Source organism: Crinia signifera, chromosome 5 (assembly GCF_055691185.1).
Source record: "Crinia signifera chromosome 5, ASM5569118v1, whole genome shotgun sequence".
Lineage (NCBI taxonomy): Eukaryota > Metazoa > Chordata > Amphibia > Anura > Myobatrachidae > Crinia > Crinia signifera.
The window spans coordinates 330,128,865-330,147,115 of NC_139221.1; the positions used below are offsets into that span (position 1 = coordinate 330,128,865).

General features: G+C 49.3%; 1 protein-coding gene across 1 annotated transcript in view; it reads right to left on the minus strand.

The window, feature by feature from the left end:
• The window catches only part of SHARPIN (SHANK associated RH domain interactor), a 47,865-nt gene that overhangs the window by 18,947 nt on the left and 10,667 nt on the right, over nt 1-18,251 (minus strand). The window contains exons 4-8 of the mRNA XM_083144983.1: nt 15,143-15,284; nt 13,500-13,590; nt 11,296-11,563; nt 10,131-10,249; nt 6,547-6,720 (exon numbers count right to left, since the gene is read on the minus strand). Of these exons, the coding sequence (XP_083001109.1) occupies nt 6,547-6,720; nt 10,131-10,249; nt 11,296-11,563; nt 13,500-13,590; nt 15,143-15,284 (794 nt within the window). The remainder of the gene's footprint in view (nt 1-6,546; nt 6,721-10,130; nt 10,250-11,295; nt 11,564-13,499; nt 13,591-15,142; nt 15,285-18,251) is intronic.

The following is an 18,251-nucleotide window of genomic DNA, read 5'->3' on the forward strand; positions in this document are numbered from 1 at the left end:
CAGACACAGAGGACGGGAGTGAGGACCAGGTAAGACCGGGCTCTGTACTGCCACCAGCATGTGACAGTGAGTACTACAGGGCACGTCACCTGTGACAGTTGTACATATAGGACAGGTGGGATGCAGGTGGTGTGTGTATAGGGGGGTCATTGTGGAGGCGAATTACAAGTGATAACCATCTGTGCAGTGTATGGTACAAACGTAGTCGGGGTACAGAGCAGCTTTTACACTTCTACCAACCCATATGGGGGGGGGCATTTACCAAGCAGCGCAGGGCAGTGCCAGCCAAGAACAGCACACAGGGGGGCTCCACCCATTTAGTGCCTGCTATAATCCAAAGCAATACCTGCAATTACACTGCTGCCCATACCATGATACAGGAATTAATGCCCTCACTGCCGTGCCAGTGCAATAGAGGAAGTGCCAGTGCCCTCACAGTAGTCAGAATAGCCCAGATGTATGGTACACGCTGGATGCACACACATCTCACATGTAATGAACATACATCTTACAGAATCGCCCCTGTAACCGGGTCACAGATGCCCACTGTAATCAGAAGTGACTGGTAACTAGTGCGTCAGTACCAGGGACGGGCAGCAGCAGAGATGCAGCCACACAGAAGGAGGAGAGACCTTGTGGCTGCGGGTACGGGTGCAGGAAGCCAAGTGGACAGGTAATCGGATGCGTAGTGACGGGAAACGGCGTCTCATTCATCAATACTCATGGCGACGGAAGATACAGGATACAGCTACATTCAGAACGTCAGTACTATAGAATCGCGCTGTGCGCCAATCCCCATATCCGTCATGAGGAGACCATCATATGATCACTAGAACAGATAAAATAGGGGACACCCATCTCCTGCAGAGAGAAGACACAGGAACGGGAACAATCTCTCGCTGGTTTCTGCCGGGTGTAATGTTTAAAACAAATGTCCAGTTTACCATTGTAAGGGACTGGACTGAAGGCACGGATGGTTTGCAGTACGCGGCAATGGCCGAGGCTGTGTAACTGGGACGTCCGGCCATTATAGCCTGGATACACAGAGATTGGTTACAGCTGCCCCTAAGCATAGTTCCTGGTGATCCCAGCACCAGCGTGTACCTTCCGGAATCCTCAGGGACAAGCGTCGTTCTGCTCCGGCCATTCCCCCAGCAGCCCGGGATTCAGCGCACAAGGATAAAAAAAAGTCTCTAAAAACATTTACTTTGATCGTTCTTACAGAGTGGGATTCCCAGTATATCCTATGGGGGTTCGGGTCAGTTCCACGGCCTCCCCCAATGCCGGACTTTCCTGGGCGGTACACACCAGCAGCAGGTGCCACAAGAGAAGAGGCCACGGTTAGTGTGTTGCAGGGCTGCAGGCTGACGCTACTTATGATCCGGGTACAGAGACCCAGGCAGAGTCACGCAGACAAGAGGATGAATTCCTCCAGGGAGCTGCCCGATTGCTCGTTCTGGGGAGGGGACCCGTCTTCTCTTCTTCCTCTTTCCTGGTGAGATTTAAACACAAAAAAGAGAGAAGAAGAGAAGGGTTTCGTCAGAAAATGTCACTTCCCAAACACGCAGGTTCTCCCCTCGCTAAGCCCCAATCTATCGCTCATGTAGAGAACATAAGCACAGCCGTTACCCAACATTTCCCATCTAAGCTCAATAATCAGGTACATCTAAATAAACGTTTATTAACCCTTTGCAGTGTGGTTTAAATTAAATTGTAATGTTTTTATTATTATAAAAAAATGGCCTACATTGAATGTTGAACGATGTTAATGTTCTTATTCTAAAGTGTCTTCACCACTGGATCGGCTACTAGCGCTAGCGCTGTTCAGCCTGACTAGACGTTGATCACAAGCAGCGGATTTGCGGGCAACTGGGTTCCGATGATCACAGTTACTCCATGTTGCACGCACAGGTTCTCGCTGTGAGAGCCATCAGATAGCGGACAGGCGCGCATCCGTGAATGAGGCCCAACGTTACTAAGGGCAGATACCCCTGTGCGATGCTCTGCAGTTTACATGGATGAATACAGGAACAGCGCTAAGGAATTGGAAAGTTTGCAGGGAGTAAAATGCAGCGGCACGAGCCTGGTTCCTACCTCGCTCCGCCGTACAAAGTGGCGGTCCTCCATGTCACACAGCTGTGTTCGGAATTCAGTGGTGTGAATAAGCCCCAACGATTGGCTCAGCAGTGTACTTGTGCGCCGAGACGCGAGATGGCACACAAGAAAAAGAACGCACAGAAGAAGGAGCGCAAGCAGAACGATTATCACAAATACCAGAATATATCTGTACACACAAGACACAGACAGACGGACGGACGGACCGACCATTCTCACTCATCCCGACAGTGCGCCGTACAATCCCTTCTCGGCACGCCGGCGAGACCCAGGTATCCGATCACCTGATATTCACAACTGCTCCATTGTCTACTGGTTATTAAAAGAGTCAGGTTTCGTAGCTATCAAGGGTGTGGGTCAGTTGTGACCAGCAAGTTGTTAGACAGTCATTAGGTCTACACCATTAGGTCGACATGGGTTGAATAGAGTCAAAAGGTCAACATGGGTTTTTCACGTTTTTTTTTTTTACCCGAATGGTCGACATGGACACAGATTAAAGTGCACCGATGTGCTCCCCATGCTTTGGGCTCTGAGCCTCGCTGCGCTCGGCACTATTTTATTCTCCCCACCACGCCCTAGTGCAGGGCTGGGCAACACTGGCCCTCCAGATGTTGATGAACTACACATCCCAGCATGCCTTGCATCAGTTTCAGCATGGCCACATAGCAAAACTAACGCAAAGCATCCTGGGATGTGTAGTTCATCAACATCTGGAGGGCCGGTGTTGCCCAGCCCTGCCCTAGTGTATGGTAGGGCATGAAATACCGCCTGTCGGCACAAAAAACAAACTGTCGACCTAAAGACCCTCTCGCCTTCCTGCATGTCGCCCTTCCTGCATGTCGACCTAATGGTGTAGACCTAATAACTGTCTAACAACTTGCTGGTGACCCAATGACCGTATCCCACTATAAAGATCTCCATCAGACAACATATAAGAAGCCAGCGCACCAAATGCTTATACCAGCGGTTTCCAAACTTGTTTGAGTGCCAGAATTTTCGTCGCGGCACCCCTAAGCCAAAAGGTTTTAGTGCGAAATTTAGAAAAAAAAATGGTACTTGTGTATTTTGGCGGCGCCCGTCGTGGGCATCGTGTGTTAAGGCACACAACGCGACCGACACGATTTCTCCATAGGCTTCAATGTTAAAATATTTTTAACATTGAAATACTGTCGGTCGCGTCGGACTTGTGCCATTATAATGGCACAAGATCAAATGTAGTTGTTAAAATCCATCTAACATAGAAAACAATGGGAAATGGGCCAATATGGCCCATTTCTCATTGTATATGGCCCCGTCATGTCCAAATATAAATGCCCCCCATTGTCAGCGACACCCCAGTATTGACGCCAACCCGAAGCGTGGCGAGCGTAGCGAGCCCGCGAGGGGCGGCGGTACGCGTCCTACGACCTTTTCATACCCCTACTATCCACGTCGGCGTGGAGTTGAGAATAGAATAGTGTGGCGAGCGCAGCGAGCCACCGAGCCCGAAGCGTGGCGAGCGCAGCGAGCCCCGCGGATACCTTCACAGGTATCCGCGTCCCCACGCGGGCTTCACAGGTGTCCGTGGCCACGCGGACACCTGTGAAGTCCGCGAAGGGACGCGTTTACCTGTGAAGGTATCCGCGTCCGCTCGCCTCGCTGCGCTCGCCACACTATTCTATTCTCAACTCCACGCCGACGTGGATAGTAGGGGTATGAAAAGGTCGGAGGATGCGCACCGCAGCCCCTCGCGGGCTCGCTGCGCTCGCCACGCTTCGGGTTGACGTCAATACTGGGGTGCCGCTCACAATAGGGGGGCAGTTATATTTGGACATGACGGGGACATATACAATGAAAAATGGGCCATATTGGCCCATTTCCCATTTTATTCCATGTAAAATGGACTTTATCAAGTCCATCTTATCTTGTGCCATTATAATGGCACAAGACCGACGCGACCGACACGATTTCAATGTTAAAATATTTTAACATTGAAGCCTATGGAGAAATCGCGTCCATCGCGCCGGTCGCGTCGTGTGCCATGTTAATGCACACGACGCGACGCGATGGACCCGATTTTTCACACACGATGGACGCGATCCTCATCGTGGGCGCCGCCAAAATACACAAGTACCAAAAAAATATTATATTAAATTGTGTTTAGAGGTCATCCCTAAATTCAGTAACGCACTGAGGCCCAGCATTCACTTCTGTTTGGTCACATGATCAGATTGGAAGCCACAAGCGCTGGTTTTGCCTGTTACATTGCCAGGACACACACTCTGGTAACCACAGACTTAGACCCAGACCTCGGGGTGATGTCTCTGCTGACACGTTCCCTCTTACACTTGGGACTTATTCAAAAGGAGGATTCACTGGAGTCTCAAAATAGTAATATATTGACCTTCTGCAACAATCCACCCCTTCGGATCACTTGAGTTAATTATCCACACCTGTACATCTTCCAGTTATATACTAGATACTATTCACATTCAGTAGATAGATCCCAATTCATTAGACAAATTAAACAACGTTCTAACGATATTTCCAGACATATCCCAACACAACGATCCAATACCGGACTTACAGTCTCCCCGACTCGTTTCATGGTCTCATTACTCCTGCAGCTGTCCTAGAGCCAATTAGTATCAATTATCCCACAATGCTCTTGTAATATCTATATTTACTATGGCACACCTTATACGCAGAGACAGTACTCTGCAATACACAGTGACGGCTGATTGGCCCTCCAGCTGTTGCTGAACTACACATCCCAGCATGCCCTGCTAGTTTTGCATTCTGGCCATGCTAAAACTGTAGCAGGGCATGCTGGGATGTGTAGTTCAACAACAGCTGGATGGCCAAAGGTTCTCCATCCCTGGTCTAATCTGTCAGGGTAATTGTATTAACAAAGAATATATTTGGCACGATACAGAACTGAGGAGCACTAAGATATGTTGCACATATATATATATATATATATATATATATATATATATATATATATATATATATATATATATATATATATATATATATATATATATATATATATATATATATATATATATATATATATATATATATATCCGTTCTCTCCAATAGCACAAGTATATATCATAGTACAGATATCAATCAGTAGCAACAGGTTTTCTGCAATAAATGCCTTGTAGAGACATAGGAAAGGTCACACAGTTATTTTCAATATCCCTGTACAACTATACGGAGAAGATCTTTCACAGGGTCCAGGTTAGATTCACCAAGAGAAATATAATCCGGCAATAGGCTGATCCCAGTGATACAGGCAGATGAAGCTTCCTGAGCAGATCAGAGTATAAATCCAAATACGCAATCATAACAAGACTGGATCAGACTAATTACACCCCACAAGTGTCCAGGGAGACCCCTATAAGGACTGAAACATCCAATCAGAACCAGTCGAAGCGCCGGGCAAGATGAGCTCCATCTGCAGTAGAAGTCAGAAGTCAGAAGGATGGCCAGCACAGGGAGACATAAGCTGGCCATACACCTAAGGATTTATTGTCCAATCTGGTAACATATGGGAGCAAGTGACAATTGACCATATGCTCCGAAATGCCGTAAAACCGACAAAAACCGTCCTTCATACAAAAAGATTAAATTGAATGGATTTAACCAATTTGTCCGATTGACCATTTTTGTCTGGTTTTCAGTATTTGGGAGCAAATGATCCATTCTTATTTGCACCCATGTATTATCAGATTTTCATTCCAACCAACCAGATTGGACAATAAATCTTTAGGTGTATAGGTCGGTGCGCACATCAGATTTCAATCAGCGATAACGATATGGTTTAACTATATCGTTAATGATGTGCGCTCCTGTAGATTGTTAAACAATAGGCCCGATTATCTTAACATGCACTCCGCTCTGACGATATGGTGAGAACCCCAGCTTGTCAGACGCTGGATGAGGCTGCACAGACCTTTTACCAATATGGAGAGGTGTCCTAATTCCCCTAGCGATATTGCGCCATATGGCAGGACACTTGGCGCGGCGTTATGGTACTGGTAGCAATACGTACGGTTTCCTCTACAATGCTAATCACAGCCGTATAATCATGTGCTCGCAGTGTACCAGGTGCAATATATTATTACTTTATCACAAAGTGATCGGCATAGAATGTGTAGAAGCCTAAATATACGTAGTAGGACGGACGCGGCCTTTTCCCTTTATCACCACAGTTGTGTCTCGGTCGCCCCATACAAGTACCAGCAGCCTCAGCTGCCCACGTACCCTTACAATGTACTGTTGTTGCAGTAGCGATGCAAAGACGACTCATATTTAGAAAAAAAAATGCAGCAAAGACATAAATTCCACGGTGCACCAAACAGGGCTGTCACGCAGGGATTGCGCCACAGTGTACGTGGGAACATCTGTATATTGGTAATGTGTTAGTAGCATGGCACGTACCTTCTTGTACTTCTGTAGACTGTCTTTCTCCTGCTGAAGCCTCCTGCGTTCCGTCTCGTCTGGAGTATATTCCTCTGGTACCACGTAATTAGGGGGCCGGTCCTTACTGCACATTTCGCAGCCGGGGCGGGTGGGCTTGTTGATGTACGTGCATGCAGGACACGGCCAGCCCGGCTACAATACAAACAGCACAGAGATGAGCAGGTCACAATGTGATAAACACGCAGACACAGTGCAGTTCAGTGCTACCCTCCAGTCACTGCTGTGGACACAGGCACACCGTGTAACAGCACAGAGATGAGCAGGTCACAGTGTGATACACACGCAGACACAGCGCAGTTCAGTGCTACCCTCCAGTCACTGCCGTGGCCACAAGCACACGGTATAACAGCACAGAGATGAGCAGGTCACAGTGTGATACACAAACAGACACAGCGCAGTTCAGTGCTACCCTCCAGTCACTGCCGTGGCCACAAGCACACGGTATAACAGCACAGAGATGAGCAGGTCACAGTGTGATACACAAACAGACACAGCGCAGTTCAGTGCTACCCTCCAGTCACTGCCGTGGCCACAGGCACACCGTGTAACAGCACAGAGATGAGCAGGTCACAGTGTGATACACAAGCAGACACAGCGCAGTTCTGTGCTACCCTCCGGTCACTGCTGTGGACACAGGCACACCGTTTAACAGCACAGAGATGAGCAAGTCACAGTGTGATACACACGCAGACACAGTGCAGTTCAGTGCTACCCTCCAGTCACTGCCGTGGACACAGGCACACCGTGTAACAGCACAGAGATGAGCAGGTCACAGTGTGATACACAAGGAGACACAGCGCAGTTCTGTGCTACCCTCCAGTCACTGCCGTGGCCACAGGCACACCGTGTAACAGCACAGAGATGAGCAGGTCACAGTGTGATACACAAGCAGACACAGCGCAGTTCAGTGCTACCCTCCGGTCACTGCCGTGGCCACAGGCACACCGTGTAACAGCACAGAGATGAGCAGGTCACAGTGTGATACACAAGCAGACACAGCGCAGTTCAGTGCTACCCTCCGGTCACTGCCGTGGCCACAGGCACACCGTGTAACAGCACAGAGATGAGCCGGTCACAGTGTGATACACACGCAGACACAGCGCAGTTCAGTGCTACCCTCCAGTCACTGCCGTGGCCACAGGCACACCGTGTAACAGCACAGAGATGAGCAGGTCACAGTGTGATACACAAGCAGACACAGCGCAGTTCTGTGCTACCCTCCGGTCACTGCCGTGGCCACAGGCACACCGTGTAACAGCACAGAGATGAGCAGGTCACAGTGTGATACACAAGCAGACACAGCGCAGTTCAGTGCTACCCTCCGGTCACTGCCGTGGACACAGGCACACCGTGTAACAGCACAGAGATGAGCAGGTCACAGTGTGATACACAAGCAGACACAGCGCAGTTCAGTGCTACCCTCCGGTCACTGCCGTGGCCACAGGCACACCGTGTAACAGCACAGAGATGAGCCGGTCACAGTGTGATACACACGCAGACACAGCGCAGTTCAGTGCTACCCTCCAGTCACTGCCGTGGCCACAGGCACACCGTGTAACAGCACAGAGATGAGCAGGTCACAGTGTGATACACAAGCAGACACAGCGCAGTTCTGTGCTACCCTCCGGTCACTGCCGTGGCCACAGGCACACCGTGTAACAGCACAGAGATGAGCAGGTCACAGTGTGATACACAAGCAGACACAGCGCAGTTCAGTGCTACCCTCCGGTCACTGCCGTGGACACAGGCACACCGTGTAACAGCACAGAGATGAGCAGGTCACAGTGTGGTACACACGCAGACACAGTGCAGTTCAGTGCTACCCTCCGGTCACTGCCGTGGCCACAGGCACACCGTGTAACAGCACAGAGATGAGCAGGTCACAGTGTGATACACAAGCAGACACAGCGCAGTTCAGTGCTACCCTCCGGTCACTGCCGTGGCCACAGGCACACCGTGTAACAGCACAGAGATGAGCAGGTCACAGTGTGATACACAAGCAGACACAGCGCAGTTCAGTGCTACCCTCCGGTCACTGCCGTGGACACAGGCACACCGTATAACAGCACAGAGATGAGCAGATCACAATGTGATACACACGCAGACACAGCGCAGTTCAGTGCTACCCTCCAGTCACTGCCGGAGCCACAGGCACACCGTGTAACAGCACAGAGATGAGCATGTCACAGTGTGATACACACACAGACACAGTGCAGTTCAGTGCTACCCTCCGGTCACTGCCGTGGACACAGGCACACCATGTAACAGCACAGAGATGAGCAGGTCACAGTGTGATACACACGCAGACACAGCGCAGTTCTGTGCTACCCTCCAGTCACTGCCGTGGCCACAGGCACACCGTGTAACAGCACAGAGATGAGCAGGTCACAGTGTGATAAACACGCAGACACAGTGCAGTTCAGTGCTACCCTCCGGTCACTGCCGTGGCCACAGGCACACCGTATAACAGCACAGAGATGAGCAGGTCACAGTGTGATACACAAGCAGACACAGCGCAGTTCAGTGCTACCCTCCAGTCACTGCCGTGGCCACAGGCACACCGTGTAACAGCACAGAGATGAGCAGGTCACAGTGTGATACACACGCAGACACAGTGCAGTTCAGTGCTACCCTCCGGTCACTGCCGTGGCCACAGGCACATCGTGTAACAGCACAGAGATGAGCAGGTCACAGTGTGATACACAAGCAGACACAGCGCAGTTCAGTGCTACCCTCCAGTCACTGCCGTGGCCACAGGCACACCGTTTAACAGCACAGAGATGAGCAGGTCACAGTGTGATACACACGCAGACACAGTGCAGTTCAGTGCTACCCTCCAGTCACTGTATAGCACGTATAGCAGCAAAGCATAAAACGCTGCCATTCTTCACACCACAATTGTAAAATAAATCAATGTGTTTCGCTTTAATTTAGGTGGTTCCCAAACTTGGTCCTCAAGACACCCTAACAGTTCAGGTTTTAAGCATATCCATGCTTTTGCACAGGGGACTGAATTAGGGGGGTATTCAATATGGGATTCCAACTGTTGGAACATCCACAGTCTCAATTCCGGGGCGTTTACAGCCAGCTCACCTGAGTGTCAATGAAAACAGCCGTGGATTGGACAGTCCACGGCCGTTTCCAACAAAACATATATGACTGGTTTCAAAGTCAGATCGGTTTTCAGTAGTCAATATTCAATAGATGCCCTGTCAGACATAGTGCCCGACATAGAGTACCTCCATTGTGGTGCCTTTACATATAGATGCAAAAGGCTCCTCCCCTGCCATACCCTGAGGAGCTGTCAGGAACAGGTCACTGCCGACACAGATAGTGGTGTAAATCCCTGCGTCTCCTACGTTTTTGTGCAGCAGGCTCCGCAGCCGAGTACAATAACTCCGACATCTTAATGGAGTATTACAATTAATGTCAACAATAAACATAAACATTGCAATGTGCCCTATTCACACAGTGTCCCGTGCCTCAGTTACAAGGGTAGAAGACATTGCTACATACTGTACACACGCAGCCCATATATGTACCTGTGCAGGTGAGGGGGGTGCCGCTGAGACCTGAGGTTTTGGGTTCATAGTTGAAAGCGGGAACTCCAGGTGTAAAAGACGAGACGCATCCACTTTGCCAGGCCTACAATCGTATGACACTAGGAAAACAAGTACAAGATCTGGTCAGGGTACAAAGCGTCATTGTCACAAGACTAGCAGATAGTATTAGCCCTCTGGGTGTAGGAAGCAGGGACATTCCCAGCTCCTTCCTTGTAACAGCGCCCTCTAGTGCTGATGGATGTAGTGCACACAAGTCACAGGAAAGTACATGTGTAACCCTTACAGAACATCATAATTAACAAAAAAACAACGTCATAATTATATATTTTTTTTTGGGGGGGGGGTTTCAATATTAATATATGCTATGACTATTATTGTACTCTTTGGAGATAATCCACTTGTTTATTCCTACCGGGTAATATTGGTTTATATCATATATATTATAATAGTGATTAGAAGTTACAGAAGTGGCCCGTCCGTATTATCTGAAGATTAGTTAATATTACAGGCGGAAGTCTGGCCGACTGGATATTTTAATTCTACAATATAAATATTATTTGAATCCTAATTAACCCCTTCACTGGTAAACCCGAGAATTTTCCGAGGTGTGTCTTAATGCCCAGACTGGCAAGCCTGGAATATTCTCGGGATTGCCAGTGATTCCCTCTCCTCCCTCGCCTCCTCCTCTCCCCACCCCCCGGCTGTTGTATTACAGCCTGCGGCGCCCGCTTATTACGCCGTGCTGCCGCATTAAGGGACGGGGCGCAGGGACGGGCGGCAGCTGATTCACAGTTCAGCGGCACTGCCCGGACCCGGAGACACAGCGGTGGGGGGGTTTTTTTTAGGGAGCGCTCCCCCAGAAAATACTCACCCAGTGGGAAGTGCTCCCTAAAAAAAAAAAAAAAACAGCACTGAAGGGGTTTAATAATGCAGATTCCTATAGAAGTGGGCAAGGAACCATGGCAGATGCAGTAATTATAACTATTATCCAATGTCTGCATTGTGCAGTAACTGAATGACGCTTTATACTGAAGTCAGGGTTACACTGAACAGTGTTATTATACAGTCATGGCTCCTCGTCAGTTTGAGGACTTAGCGGTACTTGTAAGGTAACAATGTGGCACAATAACAAGTTGACCATTACCATGGTTAGCGGTTGCCCGGGCTGGCATGGTTCTGTATTTAATGTCATCCCTGTTCAGAGCAGGGACAATGGGGGGCGGCTGGAAAATACTGTTTTTGTACTGCTCCTCCTGCATCAGATTGACCTGCTTCGCACCCAGCAGGTACAGGAACGCTGTGTCGCCATTCAGCCGGATTCCGTAAGAGCCAACTGTCCGGTCATCTGAGCAGAGGCACTGACCAATGATCCAGCGCTGAATACTGGGGTGAAACTGATAATCGCGGAATATCTAGAAATAGAGAAGCAGAGAACATCCGTGTCAAATCCGTGAGTCTTACATAGTATGGCATGGTCTCACTGCTACAGGATTCACCATTTATTCGTACATTTCATTAGTAAGACATTCTGAACACCCCATACACAGCCAGATCTGGAATAATCTCCTTTATCCACCCATTGAGGCGGGGGGGGGGGGCAGCGTTCCAAGAGCAGCCTGCCCAGGGGAAGCAGCGTTCCAGGCGCAAGCCTGCTCACTGGCATGCATTAAAAGGGGCATGGATTCAAGGGATGCCAATGTGATAGTGCCTCTTTACAAGGCATTGGTGAGACCACACTTGGAATACTGTGTTCAGTTCTTAAAAATGACAGAAATGAATTGGAACAGGTACAGAGAAGGGCGACTAAGCTAGTAAAAGGTCTGGAATCACTAGAATACAAAGATAGGTAACCAGGCTGAATATGTTCTCACTGGAGAAACGGAGGCTGAGAGGGGATATGATTACTATGTACATATACTGGGAATCATATGGAACTGGGAGATGATTGGTCAGTAACAGGCCTATACTTAGGACACGCGGGCATGTACTGAGGCTCGAGGAAAATAAATTCCGTACTGAATTAAGAAGAGGATTCTTCACCATTAGAGCAGTAACATTCTGGAATTCATTGCCGGTGGGGTGATTACAGCAACTACTGTTACTGAATTTACATCAAAACTGGGTACATTGTTGGCCACTAAGGGAATCCTATAGATATGACTAAAGGCCCCCTTACATTAGAACGATTTTGTCCAATTTTGATGTTTCAGGCTGATATATCGTCTGAAAAGTGCCACATCGTTTGTGTTTTCCATCTGATCCGATGCGCGGCCCCGTGAGAGTCGGATAGGAGCCTCTAGGTTGGTCGTACCGCACCTGTGATATATCGGAATCGGATGGAGAATGTAGTGCTTTTTGCGCATGCGATATATCGTATGCGATATATTGCAGGAAGTTTGACTGACAGTTTCCAGTCCCTCCAGCCCCTAATCCAGCCCATCAGATATATGGTATGGTACCATAAGATATACCTCATGCGATTTATCTCGGCTTGATCAATCCACATGAGATATATCTTATGCAAAAAATTACACCAAAATACCAAATTGGATGGAATCACTTCCGGGAAGGTCCAGGGGGGTTCAAGGGAAATGGCATCCAATTTCAGCATCAGATATATCGTTCTAATGTAAGGGACTCAAGTGCTGAACTCGATGGACTAACGTCTTTTTTCAGCATTAATTACTATGTTACTATGTATGATACTATGTTACTACAGTATGTATGTTACTATGTATGTTACTACAGTATGTATGTTACTATGTAGGTTACTATGTTACTACAGTATGTATGTTACTATGTATGTTACTATGTTACTATGTATGTTACTATGTATGTTACTACAGTATGTATGTTACTATGTATGTTACTATGTATGTTACTATGTTACGATGCCATACATTATAGATACTTAGGTCTTACAACATTTTGCGGATATAGCAGCTATAGACAATCCCTTCCCGGACTGTAGGCCAGAAGGGATTATCTCTGTTATAACTTGGCAAGGTTAATGGCATTAGCTAGTTCTTACATTATTACTTATTACAGAATGGAATAGACCTGGCACATTATTATATCTGTGTGCACGTTATCAGGTGACTGTGCAGTGAGATAGGCAGGAACTCCCAGGTTCCAACACTCACAGACCCTGATCCATGTGTGCAGGTAAAGCTGAGAACCAAGCAGCTTTGTATCGGGAACAAACCATCGGGGGGGGGGGGGGGGGGGACACAAATACATTCCTGCTATTTCTGTACAGCACCGTCAGCTATACACAGGGGATAGAGGAGACAATGGTTGGCGGCTGTAATGAAGCTCCCGTTCCTCCACCACACCACGGTCACTCACCTGCTGCTTCAGCATGGCTATAGTAGTGTGAGAATGCACAGGCACCGTGATATTCACCGACGCCGACGCATCTTCCACACCGACCTTCATGCTAAGGAGAGAGGAGAGAAGGTACAGGCATAATAGCGCACTGCAGGGGTACAGTGACCAGGGTACAGGCATAATAGCACACAGTGACCGGGGTACAGGTGGGATAGCACACTGCAGGGGTACAGTGACCGGGGTACAGGCGGAATAGCACACTGCAGGGGGTACAGGCAGGATAGCACACTGCAGGGGTACAGTAACCGGGGTACAGGCATAATAGCACACTGCAGGGGTACAGTGACCGGGGTACAGGCGGGATAGCACACTACAGGGGTACAGTGACCGGGGTACAGGCAGGATAGCACACTACAGGGGTACAGTGACCGGGGTACAGGCATAATAGCACACTGCAGGGGTACAGTCATAATAGAACACTACAGGGGTACAGTGACCGGGGTACAGGCATAATAGAACACTACAGGGGTACAGTGACCGGGGTACAGGCATAATAGAACACTACAGGGGTACAGTGACCGGGATACAGGCAGGATATCACACTGCAGGGGTACAGTGACCGGGGTACAGGTATAATAGCACACTGCAGGGGTACAGTGACCGGGGTACAGGCGGGATAGCACACTGCAGGGGAACAGTGACCGGGGTACAGGCAGGATAGCACACTGCAGGGGTACAGTGACCGGGGTACAGGTAGGATAGCACACTACAGGGGTACAGGCATAATAGCACACTGCAGGGGTACAGTGACCGGGGTACAGGCGGGATAGCACACTGCAGGGGTACAGTGACCGGGGTACAGTCATAATAGAACACTACAGGGGTACAGTGACCGGGGTACAGGCGGGATAGCACACTGCAGGGGTAGAGTGACCGGGGTACAGGTAGGATAGCACACTACAGGGGTACAGGCGGGATAGCACACTGCAGGGGTACAGTGACCGGGGTACAGTCATAATAGAACACTACAGGGGTACAGTGACCGGGGTACAGGCGGGACAGCACACTGCAGGGGTACAGTGACCGGGGTACAGGCGGGACAGCACACTGCAGGGGTACAGTGACCGGGGTACAGGCATGATAGCACACTGCAGGGGTACAGTGACCGGGGTACAGGCAGGATAGCACACTGCAGGGGTAGAGTGACCGGGGTACAGGCATGATAGCACACTGCAGGGGTACAGTGACCGGGGTACAGGCATAATAGAACACTGCAGGGGTACAGTGACCGGGGTACAGGCAGGATAGCACACTGCAGGGGTAGAGTGACCGGGGTACAGGCATAATAGCACACTACAGGGGTACAGTGACCGGGGTACAGGCGGGATAGCGCACTATAGGGGTACAGTGACCAGGGTACAGGCATAATAGCACACTACAGGGGTACAGGCGGGATAGCGCACTGCAGGGGTGCAGTGACCGGGGTACAGGCGGGATAGCACACTGCAGGGGTACAGTGACCGGGGTACAGGCGGGATAGCGCACTGCAGGGGTACAGTGACCGGGGTACAGGCGGGATAGCGCACTGCAGGGGTACAGTGACCGGGGTACAGGCGGGATAGCGCACTGCAGGGGTACAGGCAGGATATATAGTTACGCACCAGATTTCGTTTGCAGGATAGCAGATCTGCTTCAGATGGACCTGAATGGGAATTCTCTGTTTAGCCAGCTCCATGGCGTACTCCGCGGCTGCTTTCTGATCCCCACTCTCTATGGATCTGCTGAGCCGCATCACCAAATCCTCTGAAACAAAGCACAGCGCAATCACACAATCCTGTACCACCCATCAGCAGCACGGATCTACATAACAAACATCAGCAGTACGGATCTATACGCTGGCACTACATAACACACTGTCACACACAGCAGCAGTACGGATCTATACGCCGGCCCTACATAACACACAGCAGCAGCACGGATCTATACGCCGGCTCTACATAACACACTGTCACATACAGCAGCAGAACGGATCTATACGCCGGCACTACATAACACACTGTCACACACAGCAGCAGTACGGATCTACATGCTAGCACTACATAACACACTGTCACATACAGCAGCAGAACGGATCTATACGCCGGCTCTACATAACACACTGTCACACACAGCAGCAGTACGGATCTATACGCCGGCTCTACATAACACACAGCAGCAGTACGGATCTATACGACGGCTCTTCATAACACACAGCAGCAGTACGGATCTATACGCCGGCTCTACATAACACAAAGCAGCAGTACGGATCTATACGCCGGCTCTACATAACACACAGCAGCAGTACAGATCTATACGCCGGCTCTACATAACACACTGTCACACACAGCAGCAGCACGGATCTATACGCCGGCTCTACATAACACACTGTCACACACAGCAGCAGTACGGATCTATACGCCGGCTCTACATAACACACAGCAGCAGCACGGATCTATACGCCGGCTCTTCATAACACACAGCAGCAGTACGGATCTATACGCCGGCTCTACATAACACACAGCAGCAGTACGGATCTACATGCTGGCACTACATAACACATTGTCACACACAGCAGCAGTACAGATCTATATGCCGGCTCTACATAACACACAGCAGCAGTACGGATCTATACGCTACATAACACACTGTCCCACACAGCAGCAGTACGGATCTATATGCCGGCTCTACATAACACACTGTCACACACAGCAGCAGCATGGATCTATACGCCGGCTCTACATAACACACTGTCACACACAGCAGCAGTACAGATCTATACGCCGGCCCTACATAACACACAGCAGCAGCACGGATCTATACGCCGGCACTACATAACACATTGTCACACACAGCATCAGCACGGATCTATATGCCGGCTCTACATAACACATTGCCACACACAGCAGCAGTACAGATATATACGCCGGCACTACATAACAGATTGTCACACACAGCAGCAATACGGATCTACATGCTGGCACTACATAACACATTGTCACACACAGCAGCAGTACAGATCTATATGCCGGCTCTACATAACACATTGCCACACACAGCAGCAGTACGGATCTATACGCCGGCTCTACATAACACACAGCAGCAGCACGGATCTATACGCCGGCACTACATAACACATTGCCACACACAGCAGCAGTACAGATATATACGCCGGCACTACATAACAGATTGTCACACACAGCAGCAATACGGATCTACATGATGGCACTACATAACACATTGTCACACACAGCAGCAGTACAGATCTATATGCCGGCTCTACATAACACACAGCAGCAGTACGGATCTATACGCTACATAACACACTGTCCCACACAGCAGCAGTACGGATCTATATGCCGGCTCTACATAACACACTGTCACACACAGCAGCAGTACGGATCTACATGCTGGCACTACAAAACAAATGATTACACAAGAATAAAATGTACCTAATCCTAGATATTCCCCGGTATAACGCAGTACACGGACCCCATGCTACAGCTATTCCCCGGTATAACATAGTACACCAACCCCACACTACAGTTATTCCCCGGTATAACACAGTACACTGACCCCACACTACAGTTATTCCCCGGTATAACACAGTACACCGACCGCACACCACAGTTATTCCTCGGTATAACACAGTACACCGACCCCACGCCACAGTTATTCCTCGGTATAACACAGTACACCGACCCCACGCCACAGTTATTCCCCGGTATAACACAGTACACTGACCCCAGGCTACAGTTATTCCTCGGTATAACACAGTACACTGACCCCAGGCTACAGTTATTCTCCAGTACACTGATCGCACGCCACAGTTATTCCCCGGTATAACACAGTACACTGACCCCAGGCTACAGTTATTCCCCGGTATAACACAGTACACTGACCCCAGGCTACAGGTTTTCCTCGGTATAACACAGTACACTGACCCCAGGCTACAGTTATTCTCCAGTACACTGATCGCACGCCACAGTTATTCCCCGGTATAACACAGTACACTGACCCCACACTACAGTTATTCCCCGGTATAACGCAGTACACTGACCTCACACTACAGTTATTCCCCGGTATAACACAGTACACTGACCCCAGGCTACAGTTATTCCCCGGTATAACACAGTACACTGACCCCACGCTACAGTTATTCCCGGGTATAACACAGTACACTGACCCCCACGCTACAGTTATTCTCCAGTACACCGCAGTACATTGACCCCAGGCTACAGTTATTCCCCGGTATAACACAGTACACCAACCCCACACTACAGTTATTCTCCAGTACACCACAGTACACTGACCCCAAGCTACAGTTATTCCCCGGTATAACACAGTACACTGACCCCACGCTACAGTTATTCCCCGGTATAACACAGGACACCGACACCAGGCTACAGTTATTCCCCGGTATAACACCGTACACTGACCCCACACTACAGCTATTCACCGGTATAACATAGTACACTGACCCCACGCTACAGTTATTCCCCGGTATAACATAGTACACTGACCCCACACTACAGTTATTCTCCAGTACACCACAATACACTGACCCCAGGCTACAATTATTCCCCGGTATAACACCGTACACTGACCCCACACTACAGCTATTCACCGGTATAACATAGTACACTGACCCCACGCTACAGTTATTCCCCGGTATAACATAGTACACTGACCCCACACTACAGTTATTCTCCAGTACACCACAGTACACTGACC